General features: G+C 44.6%; 1 protein-coding gene across 1 annotated transcript in view; it reads right to left on the bottom strand.

Moving 5' to 3' along the window:
- Window positions 1-596: 596 nt before the first annotated feature.
- The window catches only part of CHUK (component of inhibitor of nuclear factor kappa B kinase complex), a 32228-nt gene continuing 19437 nt past the window's right edge, over window positions 597-13387 (bottom strand). The window contains exons 13-21 of the mRNA XM_059820989.1: window positions 12906-13057; window positions 11787-11848; window positions 9397-9506; window positions 7245-7294; window positions 6390-6486; window positions 5376-5523; window positions 4387-4523; window positions 2815-2914; window positions 597-1027 (exon numbers count right to left, since the gene is read on the bottom strand). Coding sequence (XP_059676972.1) covers window positions 1001-1027; window positions 2815-2914; window positions 4387-4523; window positions 5376-5523; window positions 6390-6486; window positions 7245-7294; window positions 9397-9506; window positions 11787-11848; window positions 12906-13057 — 883 coding nt within the window. The 3' untranslated portion in view covers window positions 597-1000. The remainder of the gene's footprint in view (window positions 1028-2814; window positions 2915-4386; window positions 4524-5375; window positions 5524-6389; window positions 6487-7244; window positions 7295-9396; window positions 9507-11786; window positions 11849-12905; window positions 13058-13387) is intronic.

Raw genomic sequence — 13387 nt, 5'->3', positions numbered from 1 at the left:
CAGGGCCGCCTTGCCCTCTCCCGCTAACCGCAGCGGGCAGAACGCCGCCCCGCAGCCTCACGGCGACCTTCGCCTGACGAGACCCCCACCGCCGGAGGAAGGCCGCGGCCCGCACCCGCCGCGGCGGGGCCGGCAGCCGCCCTGCGAGGGCCGGCGGCCCTCAGGCTGCTTCCCCGGGGCTCCCGCGCCTCAGGCCGCGTCGTGGGCGGTGACGGCGCCCGCGCGCAGCCGGGATGGGGCCGCCCCCCCCCCCCCCACCCCGCGCGCCCCGTACCTGCCGCCGCCGCCTGCCCACGTGCGGCCGAAGCCCCGCCCCGCCGCGCAGGCGCACCGCCCCCCCTCCTCACCGCGCGGGGCGGGATTGGGCGGGGAGCGCGCGGCGCCTACCGATGGCGTCACGGCGCCGCGCAGGACCGCCGAGCCCGTTGCCTGGCAACGGCGTGAGGGCCAAGGCCCAGCGGCCCGCAGCAAGGCAGCACCCAGAGCCTCTCCACAGCATTTATTGCAGATAATTCTATTTAAAATATATATAATCTATACATTCATATTACACACGTGAGCAGTCGTGACAAGCGGCGGGAGGGCCGGGGGGGGTGGCAGGGCCCCGGCCCCGAGGCAGCCGCCATCCCCCTTGGCTCTCCTCCCGTTCTTTCCAGGAAAGGTTCTGCGGGGACGGGGCCCTCAGCGGGGTACGTGTGGCTGGCTGCCCCCCCGAGCACCCACCACACGCGAAGGCAGCGGGCGCTGTGGGTGCATGTCCGAGAAGCGGGTTACTTGTTTAGTTAAAAGCCCAAGTAGGCAACAGGCCGTAAAACGCTGTCCGTTACTGCCAATGGTGTATCTGCTACTGACCACCACCTCTGTAATCAACTCCGCTAAGGTTTACAAAACACAAGGTGATTGATCGACCAGTCCCCTCCAGCTCGTCACGTAGGAAGGCTGCCAAGCCACCTCTCAGCACGCAGGCGCTCTGCGGGTAGCAGCACGTCGGCTCCTGTGGCTATTTTAGCCAGCTCCAATCAAAACTCTGAAAGAAGAAGCAAGGAAACAATTGAAGCGCAGGAAACGGCTATCGAATGTACATTTCCAAGGTGGTGACCAAAGGACGCTCGGTATCCAGCATCTCTCTCCCCTCAAAGAATGATGCTGATCTAACAGCTGATAAGTAATCTCACAATTTCACAGCTCAGTTTGCCCCCGATATAAAATCCCCCATACTTATTGCAGTGCTCAGGCATGTCACAGACTGTAGTCGCCTTGGAAATTACATTTTGTGCCTGCACAAAAACTGCCGCCGGGGTTCCCAGTGCACCGTGGGATGTACCACACCAAGAACACAAATGAAAAAGAAAGAAAGGCTCCAAGTCAAATGTATGCAAGAACAAAGAAAAGGTTCTTATTCATTCTTTTTTCCTCTGTTTTTCCCCCCAAGTGAATTGAAGAGGACAAATTCCATTTTCTGCTGCTTTCCCGTTGCCTAACTTCTGTCCCCTGATGCAAGGAAAAGGGGAAAGAAACCAAACAGAACACAATAGGTGCTGATCTGCAGAGCGTGATTCCACAACAATGAATAATTTTTCTGGGCTAAAACATGTCAGAGACAGATGCTGCAGCTCGGAATGAGACACAGGAGATGACAGAGACACAGATGATTAACAGGTAAGAAGTCAGTCATTCGGCTTCTCCCTCATCTCCAGCCACAGCGAGGAGACAAGACAGGAGAGAAGACTATTGCAGAACTGATAGCAACCCTGTCAGAACTGAACAGAGACAAACAAAGCATTCATCAGCCAACGGATGAAGACCAGGGTATGTATAATTAAGGCTGTTTTCCCCACTAACATAATTACTTTGCCTTAATCGGTAGCCAATTTCATTTCCCCATTCGTATTGCTCAATCCCTTGATATTACAATGTCATCTGCAACTCCCACTAATAAGTTTTCATTTCACCATCCCAAATAACTTAGTAACTCCTGTAAACTCTCAGTTCACTGTTTACTATTATTCATAAACATTAGAACATTAAAATGTTTATGAATTAAAATGTTTACGAGTTGTAAGAGCTCCACTTCATCAACACCTCCATTTCCCCAACCCTCCGTTCCTTGTAATTTCAGCAGTTACAACTGGTAAACAGCTTCAACTTTTTTAACCCATGAGAACGGGAAGTTATCCCTAAGGAGACCTTTAAGAAGCTTTTTGAAAACCCAAATTACAGCATATCAGTGGATCTTTGACTTCTTTACAGGACTGCAATAAATTTGTGAGACAATTTCACACTAACAGAAGCTGTATTGACTCTTCTCCATTATAAACAGGTCAATCTACAGGCCTAACTGGCCTTTTCTCATTATATTTATCCAGGTGCTTCTACAACACAGCCTCTAAAATCAGCTGAGAGCCTCTTTTTCTAAAAGACCAGTATTCTGTGGTGCTCTTCATTCTTCTGGTAACAGGGCTCTTTTGAGCAGTAACTTACTCGCCTCAATTAGTAGTTCAGGAACAGAGTTTCAGATTGCATCAAAATGCCTGGATGATTGTTATCTATTTTTCTCATTTCTTGCTATTTCAAATACCAATTTGTGCAAAGAGCCTTCTTAGACTCTCTAAAGCCCCACTTCTGCCATAACTTCCATACCTTCCATATGACCGGCATGTTAGCGGTGTCCGGGAGGGATGATAGACATCACATGCCAGCCACAGCAATTCACATCATCACAAATGACCCTACTTAAGGAGTTCTCCACACACCCACAGGACCCTGCTGTGGCTCTTAAAAATCAGGTCTTCAGAGATACATCAACAGACTTACCATCATGCTGTTGTTCTGCTCCTGTCTCACCTCCTGCAAAATACTGCTAAAGAGTTCAAGGTAATTCAGATTCTCTTCTATGACATGGACAAAATTTTCCCTGCAGGGAAGGGAAGGCATAAGGTGACAGATTTAAAACACAAAGTAACACCAACGTCAAAAGTCTCTGCACTGGGGAAAAAAACCCAAAAACCAAAACCCAAACAAACCAAAAATCTGATTTGTAAGAGTTCTCTGCAATTGTAGGAGCTACCTTATCGGGCACAAAAACATGCCTTGAGGTGGCATCCTGCAGATCCCCACCCTGGAAGCGTGGATTTGCACTCCCTCCCTACAGAGGAACTGCACGAACCACACTGAAATTCAGTCTTTATGGAATCTAGAAAGTGAGCTGAGTACGAGGGGCCTGAAATCACTGTCTGCTCCCCGTAAGGTTTACATCTCTTGACTCTGTGTACGGTGCCATCGTGATTCAAAGAGAAGCTCTGAGGCGATCCAAAGTCACCCTGCTCAGGAAAGCACCTACTAAAAGGGGATCACCCCACATTACTCAGAGGCGAAAACTGCCCCGCAGCAGCAGACAGAAAAGAGGAAGCAGAAAAGGTTGCTCGCAGTTTCAGAAAAATCAACTGACTTCCAGCAAAAGCCTACTTAGAAAACGTGTATCTTCAGAAGCTAGGCATTTCCCTGACCACCCAAAAAAAAAAAGATGGCCAAATGGTTTGACGTCGATGTTCACAACCCCTGCCCCAGCCCCCACAAAACCAGCACTGCTGCAGATCGAGGGCTGAGCAGTCTTTGAGGGGTGCCTTCCCTTCTGTTATGCTGACTGGAAGTAAAATTGCTAATGGAGCAAAGAGAAAAAACCCTCAGCTCCTGACAACTCTCTTGCTCAGCTAGGACTGGCTGAGAGAGAGGGGCCTTAATGAAATCCAACCCCAAAACAGAGTAACATGACATGCATTAAATGAACAGCACAGTGCTTTAGCTGAGAGTGGTACGTGGAACTTCCTCAGGACCAGAGCGCGGAGGTTTCTGAATACAGAGTTCAACCTAACTCCCGATTTTTTAGAGCATTAGCACCATATGAGCTACTGAAACGTTTTTTGGAAGGATAAAAAACAAACAACCCACCAGATATTGAACCAGATAGATTGCTTAGTACTGACCCCGACTTCAGACCTCCATTTGAATTAAGACTTTCTAAAATCACTGAAGCTGTAAAAAACACTAAATATGGCCTGATTTCTCTGGGATGTGCAACAGAACCTGGGCATGAAAAGAAACTGCATTTTGGCTCAAAATCTCATTGCTGCATTTTGCTGTGGCACAGCCAGAGGTAAGTTACTGAAACTCCAGTCAGGGGTTGAACAATGTTGCCTTCAGAGACAGTCTGGTATGCCAAAACCCTCTCTGTCCAGTACATCCAAAAACCACTGCATGGGATGTGGTAAAGACATCCCCCTCAGCACTGGAGACTCGGGTGGCAGACGACAGGATTTCAGAGTGTATGCATAGAAAAATGGCTACACTGACTTCTCTGCAGCGGCCTCCTTTCCCAACAGCTCTTACCCATCTTCGAGAGCTGCCACAGATGACAGAGGGTGAGGTACGTTCCCTGAGGAGCTCTGTAGGAGCCACGTGGCTGCCAGAGTTGAGGCTGTCCCTTCCAAGCTGGAGCTTACCAGCGATCGAGAAGAGCTCTGAGTCTAGAAAAAAGAAATTCATCTGCTGTGACGGACAAAGGAAGAATTTAGTCTGGCTTAATTATTTTGTACACAAGACTTGCGATTAAACATAAGCACTGTTTGTAACACATGCACACAATCTAGGCCATGCCTGTGGCTGACAAGTCAGCTGATACGACTCTCCACAGTTCTGCAAATAGCTGGTACCAAATGTCTCGGGGTGTAAGTCACCCGTGTTGTACACGGCATGTCTTCTACACTGAAGAATTAGGAGGTGGTGCCATGTCCTAAACCGTGAGTCACTCACAGCAGCAACTCTCCTGACAGGGGAAAGACATACGTGTTTTCTATGCTGACGGTGAATGTAAGCACGTGGAAATGAGGAGATCGCTTCAGCTGTATAGTCACTATAACAGATGCAGAAAAAGCAGTGTAGTCTTAAACCACCTTAAACTAACCAGGAAAGCACCTATTTCACTTTTGCAGCACTTGAATCATGATAAGTTTAATACGTCAGGCTGAAGTTCACCAATCCCAGCGTACGCCCTCCAACAGTGGCCAACACTAGATGTTCAGGGAACGTAAGAACAAGGCTCACGGCATGGCATGTCTACTGTACTCCAGCCACCAGCGATTTGCAGTTTGATGTCTTACTGGGACCAAAGACTCCTCTGCTGGGCTTCTTTTCCATGAATTTGTCTACCCCCTTCCTAAACCTGCATCAACTTTTAGCATCTCAAACTTTCCTTCTCTACAGTAAAATCAACTGTTGTGTGGAAGTTATCCCTTTTTGGTCTCTGAAGAGAGTCATTTGATGTCCCCTGGGTCCTGCACTGGAAGGAAGAGCAAACAAATTATCCAAAAGCTACTTACACAAGCAATTTTCAGCAAATGCCATATCTCCCTTTGTCTTTTGCCCTGCATTTGCATCACTGAGTTATCAGCTTCCTTGATGTTATTTAGAGCCACCTCAATCTTTGGAAGCAAGTCAATGATCTTCTGCTTACAGCCCAAGAGCTTGCTGTAAAAAAAACCCAAACACAAAGTTACTTTCCAGCTTTTGTGGCAGTCTGTTTTGGCAAAACCGAAAGCCTCACCTTGGGATTCAAGAACAATTCTGTGAGAACACCCCTTTCTCTTACCACAGCACTGTGATATCTGCAGGTACAAAACCTGCAAGACTAGAGGGACCCCTGGACTTTTCCAAGTCCAGTTAGGACCCAAAAAAGGAGGCAGATGATGTTACTAATAATACCCACAATATAAGCTCCTCTTACTTGAAATGCAAAAATTGATCCTGATGACAACGGACAGAACAGCAACTCAACCGTGGTATTTCATTAATCTTCTCTTGTCTGTGTTGGTCTCTGTGGGCTGACCATACCACAGCTAACAACTTTCCTTATGGGATCTACTAAGCATAAGCCACACACGAAAATAAAACTAAATCATGCTTTGCTGACTACGAAGATCTGCATAATGCCATTTTTTCTGAGCTACTTGAAGAATTAATAAATTAATGAGCAAAGCACTGTGGTATCTTCTCAGTTGTTACACTTTCTCTTTTGTTCCTTAAGATTTTAATCCCAGCCTAAACACTGGCAGAATTTGGCTCATTTTAAAGTGAACTCTTGGATGCTAACAGTACAAGTCATTGCATTCTCCTCCCCTTCCCTATTAGCTATACACATTAGCTGTAAGTTTTAAAAAAGTAAGTGGAAATTCAACACAGACACAAAGGAGCAGAATTAATATTGCTATGAGAAATGTATACCTGTGGATGGAGCTTTTGGGCTCTTATCTCCATGGTTTTCCCTCTCCTTTCCTGCTACAAAGCTACAAATGCTGCAAGTTGCATTTGTTTGGGGTTTTTTCTGCATAAAGTACCTGAGATGGCCGAAGAGCTCCTTGAGAACTCGGTCTTGGCTCTGTACTGTCTGCACAATGATCTTCACCATGTCCGTGCTGTCACTGTAGGCATGATCTAGAAGGGCCATCAATCACCACATTAGTAAAGTGCTCTTCAGCGAGGAGCCACTCTGGACGCAAACACCCAGAGTGAAGGAAAGATTTGGCTTAACAAGTGCAGCCAGACAAACTGAAACACAATGAAACATCCTAAAACCTGTCACAATCTCTCATTAGGCACAGCTTTTCCTTAATGTCTCTTCCCTCCGCAGTAACATACACCATCCCAGCCACTCTTGCTGTCTAGATACTACTGGCTTCAATAAGGACTGCGGGTAGTTGCCAAACGCACAAGTAACTAAATCTTTCAGCTCAGCAGTTACAATGGTCAGAACATAATAATTCCCAAACATGGGGCTCCAGCCAGTATCATTAAGAGAGAAGAGGAAAGGGAGAAAAGAGACTGCCCTTGGGTTGGAGCAATGACAGAGGAACAACAGTTCTTTCCATGTCTGAGGGGAGTGAAGCAATAGTACTGGGGGCAGGAAAAAAGGCAGAGAATGCCAGAAGGCAGGCACGTGTTCAGGACAGATGCTCCAAGACTGAAAACCAAAAGATAAACCTAGGGCTGAGGAACAGGACTACAGGAATTTGGGAGAGCTCTAGGCTCAGCCAGAAAAAGAAATCAGCTTAAGCTATGCCCTTGAGTCTGGTTAACTTTAATACAAACATTTGCCTTCTCCTACACTAAGCAGTATTTTCTGGGTTTGAGTTCAGAAAATTTAGTCATGGGATATGAGTGTGAAACAGTCTTCGAACCACCTCCTTCCATACCTGGAGGTCTTGTCTTTAATTGCTTGTACAGGTCTATGGCTCTCTGTTCCCTTTAAAAAGAAGAAAATTATTCATACATGTATCAACAAGCAGGTGACTCAAGAAAGAAAGCATTACAATTAAGTTATGCCTTGCTGAACTTCATACATTGGAGCTGCCACCTTCTTCTATAACTAGTATAGAAGTACGACATTTGGAACACAGGGATGGTCTTTCTGTGATGGAAACCAACTCTTCCCTAACAGCTGCCTCTCTTTTCCTCTGATTATGCATTTTCTTCTCAGATAACCATACCAATTCGAGGTTATTTTCAGTTTCAAATTTTCACATGGTTCAGCTGTGTTTTCTTTCCATGGTATCCTTAATTATGAAACTTCATTTTTGTAACTATAGGTACTTCTGCACAACTGCCTGAGAAATTCTTGTTCCTGTTCTGCATTTTTTGCCAGTGATATTCTGCAAACAGGAAGAGATGGCTGCATCACAAACAAAAAGGACAGTGTTTCTCTTCTTCCCATTAAATAAATGTTACTTCTTTCAAATATTTCAAAAGCAGCCAAACACTGAAGTGTTCCACCTTGAACAAATCTTCACTGTCCTAAATCAAAAGTCTGTCAGAAACACGTAGCAGTTTAGCCAGTTCTAACTCTGCTTTTGGGCCCTCACCAGGCCTCTTCTTCCCCTTAGCTGCTCTCAGATCACCCCGATACAGTTTCAAGAGATCATGCAACCTGCTTCTGCTTATTTAAGTCAGCATTTCTAGCATGCTGGAGAGTTATCCATCTTGAAACTCCTGCATCAGCCGAGGATACGGGGAGAGGTGCTCTTTAATCCTGCTGCACTGGGAAAAAGAGAACATTAGCATCCAGCACCGTCAGGTAAATTTGAGACATCCCCCAGGATCCGTGTGTGTCTTGTGGCTGTGTATATCAAACCTTAAGCTACAGTCCCAAAAACTAAAGAGCAGGAGGCTCAATCTGTTCTCCACTTCACTCCTCATTAAGAGGAGTAGCTTTAGACCAGACTAATCAACAGCTTAGGGTGCACTTTAAGCACCTTGCAAATAGCTGATACAGCCTTGGGTTTGCAGTGGAGAAAGTGTTTAGTTTGAACTGCTCTGAATGTGGGCTACTGCTGCAAGAGGTGGTTTCTCCCTTCCACCACTTCCTCTCCTGTGCACCAATTCTGCTGCTCCTACAACTACTCATGGATGAAAAGCAACTTAGCTGATCTAGCTCTGCAAAGAGGGAGGGGGGAGAACACGCCAGGAACAGGCATGTTTCCTCCCAGAATACTCAGAGTCATTCAGAAGAGCTCTTAGTAACAACAGATTTAGTAGCTATTCAATCTTGGTGGCTATTTGATCCCTCTCTTTCATAATTGCCACTTGTGCTGGCAGCAACAGTCCAAACTACAATAATTGCTTCCTAGGTCTTCTTAAGATCAGTAATACCACTTAGCTCTTTCATATTTTAATACTTTTTAAAAAAATAAATATTCAAGTTTCCAAATATTCAAGTATCCATGAGTTGTTAATTATCCTTGCTTTGAAAACACATTGAAGATATTTAACAGGATTTTACAATGATCTCATCATTTTCTCACTCCACACTGTAAAATTCACTCTTCTCCAATGCAAAAAGAAATCCTCTGCATTTGTCAGTTGAGACCAAGATACATCTTAGGCCCATCCTCTTCTAAGATGAAGTTTCATAGTCAGTGACAGAGAAGTGTCCTGTCCTCCCTAGCTGAGTTTTCCACATTTCCCCAGGTCTAGTCATTGTGTGGCTGCAGGGTAAGTAAGGTAAGCTAGATGAGTTTACTCCTGCGACTGAACGTTCATCTTTCTTGCACAGCTAGCTTTCGGATAGAGCAGTGTCTTATTCTGCCTTATAATTCTGCCAAGTGATCGTTAGGACTTCAAGAGGAAGGAGGAACATACAGCCACAAGAGGTGGGATCTTCCCTTTTACCAGCAAAATGATCTTAAACCGATTGCAAACTACTCTGCACTCACAGTTTGCAAAAAGCAAGGAGTGCATTTCAAAAGCGCTGATGGAACCACCACCAGAGAAAAAAAACCACCCACCCTCAGACACTGAAATATGCAAAATCTATTTATATGCAATAAAAACAATAAGCAAAGGACTTACAAGCTCTCCATGACCTCTCCTTGGCGCCTTGCGTATGGACTCTTCTGAAGCTCTACAATCTCTGTGTGCAGAGCCATGATCTGCTCATCCAGATATCCAATATCTTCAGCCTAATGGGGAAATGTAGGTACAAATCAAACTGATGGAGAGCAACAAAGCAGATAAAGATCTCCAGAATACTTGTTTGGATAACAGGCTGACTCCACGCAGAGTTTAGGAGAAGAAAGCTCTTTGACATGACTGCTGCTACAGTAACTGAGGTTACTATTATTATCTCCTCAGTGCATGGTATCACCTAGATCCAAATCTCTGACAACCACACTGGATGCGTGGTTAAGAAAGCGCTGGTCACCGTAATGGGCCTTAGCTCTATGGACTGTGGGCACTGATCTACCTTCCTGAGAATGTATTTTGAGATATTTCAGCTTTTCCTTTCTGACCTGGGGCTGTATGATCTGAAATTTGAACATTTTGCAGAACACGCTCCTTGCTGAAGCTACAGAAGAACTTGGTATGAGGCCGTATAAATGGGATGTGACCCCTTGACCAGAAAGGGATGTCTGTAGGTGTTGCAGGTAAAGAACAAATGAAGAAGAAGAAAAAGAAGAAGTGAGAAGCCACATAATCAAAGGAGAATCAGATTGCGAGAAAAATGTGAAGTAAAACCTGTTATCAAAAGAAATGTCTTTATCTGGAGCACTGTGACTCACCACACAGCATAACTGTGTCTACTGAATTCACAGCAGTTAAGCTGCCTGCTAGATAGACTGAGATACCGCTGCGTATTACAGAGTAAAACATTTCCATTCCTGATAAATGGACATGGTGTGACGATACATGTGGACGGCACAGCTTGAAGACAGAACATAATTCTGATAGTCTGCAAAGTAAATATTTGTTGAGGTTCCTGGTTTTCTGGAAGCAGCCCGTGACAACTTTGAGTTATTCTGCTAGAAGCAGCCTCCCCCTTTTATCTTTCTTGCTTCCTAACAGGGAGCAACAAGATCCCAAAATTTAAAGAGCTAAACAGAGGTGAATTCAGGTGGAAATCCCAATTCCCCTGATCTCCATCATATGATCAAGAAGAATCAAGGCACCAAGAACCTTTTGACTTAGATGAAAATAGGTAATGGATCCCAGAACCTGAACTACCCAGTCTATTCCTTCATAGGGGAAAAAAATAGGGAATGTAATTTATTGTTTGTATTTCTAATGGTGTCTGGGATTTTTATGTATTAATCACTGTGCTCTGTATTACTGTGAGAGCCAATACAAGTACTCTCTGCAGGGGAGAGCAGAAATGCAAGACATCAGCCCAGCAAACCACACGACAGTCCTGGTCGACAGAACATGCAGTGTTGTTGGCACTCCTGCTGCTAGCTACTATCACGGAGCACAAAAAAAGAGAGTACTTTTAGAGGTCTTTTTAAAAAGACCTCTATTCTGAGAAATACATTACAAATGTGCTGATTTTTCCTTGCGTTCCTTCTGAATGCCCCCACTTCTGAATGCTCCCCTCTGAATGCCTTCCCCCTCCCAAGCTTTATTCAGTACATCCAGTAGAAGAGAAGAAGAAACAGCTTTTGACAATAAACTATGATCATCCTAACTCTGTCCCTAGTTTTCACAGCTAAAAGCTTACCCCTTCCCTGTGAAGGTCTGGACAGAACTGTAGGCAGAATTATTCTCTGTCTCCTCATGGTTTTCAGTGGAGCTAAAATTAAAATGCTCATTCCCAGAAGACAGAGATCGGAATTCTAAGCAGTAGATAGATTTCAGCTAGCCTTTCCCCAGAACTAACTCTCCGAGAAACAGAAAGCCATTATGTCAGCTCAACTGTCCATAAACCACAAGTGAAAACATCTGTTAACTATTAGGACTACACAGAGTAAGACCTGACTCTAACTCTGCTCTAAATTTCTTCAGGATGACTCTTACTAAAAACTAATTTGCATATTTACTTGCAGAATACCAGGAATTTATATCTGTACTCCTAAATGAAGTACTGCAATTTTGAAATTGTGATTGGTATTATTTTCATCTTTAGCAAAAGAAATTTTTGTGTGCAACAAATCCAACCAGGAAGACTCGTTGTCTATAGCAACAGCATTTCTTTTGGGCGATAAATAACGTGTCTCTACAGTCTGCTTTCTTATACAGACAGCTGAGTCTAGTGACATTTGTGCCGGTTTTGTTCAAATCACTAGATTCAAACAACCTGGTGACTGGGGACTGTTTCTTTTTTAATGCATCTGCAATAATATTTTCATTCTCACAGCAGGCAGGATATGAAACATGCTGAAGGGACAGGGCAGTGCCACATACGACACTAAGTTCCTGTCATGGTCTCCTTCACGGAGAGATAATGAAGCTTCTTTAATATCCCCTACCTGTGCACACTGAGAGGCCTTCTCTTCCATCTCCTTCCAGGCTTTGAGCATTTTTTCTGAAGCTTAAGAGAAGAGAGTTGTTAATTTATAAAAAAAGATATACACACAAAAATAAAGCATGACCTGAACTTTACATACATCAGTTGAATTTGGACACAAAGAGCATGACGCTGAATCCCCAAGCAGGAGTCATGACCCAGAGATCACAGAAAGACAGCAAAGTTGCAAATTAACAACTCCACGCTTGACTTTAACTCACATGCAAACTGTTTGGTAGGATTTCACTGTTTGCAGTCACTGGCCTAAAATGAGTTTGAGTCTTTAAATTTCACTATTAAGCTCAACAACTGCCACTTTTGATTAAACACAGACTGTCCAAAAGCAGTTCACTGAAGTCTTTCCATTTTCCATCATCATCCTTCAGCCCAGTCATAACTTTTGACTCAAGTTTCAATTTTTAGCCATATATCCAAACGATGCATAAATCTTACTATTTTCCTCTGAATAGTATTTGCACGATCCAGACGTTTCCATGACGTTAAAACTGAAGCTGGTGCTTTTCCACCTCATCTCTCATCCTGACTCATGCTACCTCCTGATATCAAGCACGGCAAGATCACTCCCCTAGCGCTGTTCAAAACAGCGCTTCTACAGTCACCGTGCCTGTTTGTTCTGCCATGGATGGTTAGTGGCCCTTCCACTGTACATCAGGTGCGGCAACTCTGCCCTCCACTTTACGCCCAGTGACAACTCCAAATGAATCAGACTCTGAATTGAATAAATATCAAGCATTTACATCACCAGTACTATTAATACTCCAATTTTCTTAGCTTGATGTTCTCAGTGGGGAACACCTGACCACCTGTTTCACTGTCACTGAAGGCCTCCAAAAACATTTTATTTTTTACCCTCCTGCCTTTGCTTCTGCCCATCTCTTCTCCTGCATCTGCCCCAGCTAAAACATACCCATAAAGATGCTGAGGAACACAACGGCAGCTCCTGCGTTCATTTGCTTTTAAGCTACTTCTTACCCACAGTCCTTCACAGTCAGTCTGATCCTTTATAGGATCCTTTATAGGATCAGACAAGACACCCAGACAAGTATTACACAATACATACATATGCCATAAGCCATCTGGTCACTGTATCTCTCCAGGTCGAGGCGAATGCTTTGATGAAAGAATTCCAGCTTTGCTTTCAGTTGCTGAGATGCTGACACCATATTGTTTTTCATTTTGATTAGGTTGGCATTATACCGAAGAAGACTGAGCCTAACAAATGAAACAAGAACAGCACATCTTAGTTGAAAAGCGTATCTGGACTTAGGTGGCCAGTGCAGTCACATTACCTGAAGGAAATACATAGCTAGCAAAAAATTTTGTAAGATCCTTGGAACAGGGAGCCTCAGTGGGGTCACAGACTCCATCTCACATCCTCAGAAGCTGCAGGTCCTCAGCAAGCAAAAGAGAAAGTCCTTCCTCATTTCCCAGGTTTTTTGTCAAGGTCAGTTAAACAGTCCTTTCAGTGTAGAGTATTTCTTAGCATTTACAGGGTCCTGCAGTGCATGTTGCCCCTGGTGAACGCCAGCACCTTTTTTATCA

This window comes from Gavia stellata, chromosome 9 (genome assembly GCF_030936135.1).
Source record: "Gavia stellata isolate bGavSte3 chromosome 9, bGavSte3.hap2, whole genome shotgun sequence".
Classification (NCBI taxonomy): Eukaryota; Metazoa; Chordata; class Aves; order Gaviiformes; family Gaviidae; genus Gavia; species Gavia stellata.
The sequence above is the reverse complement of the archived record's forward strand: the minus strand, read 5'-3'. Positions and strand labels throughout refer to the sequence as shown.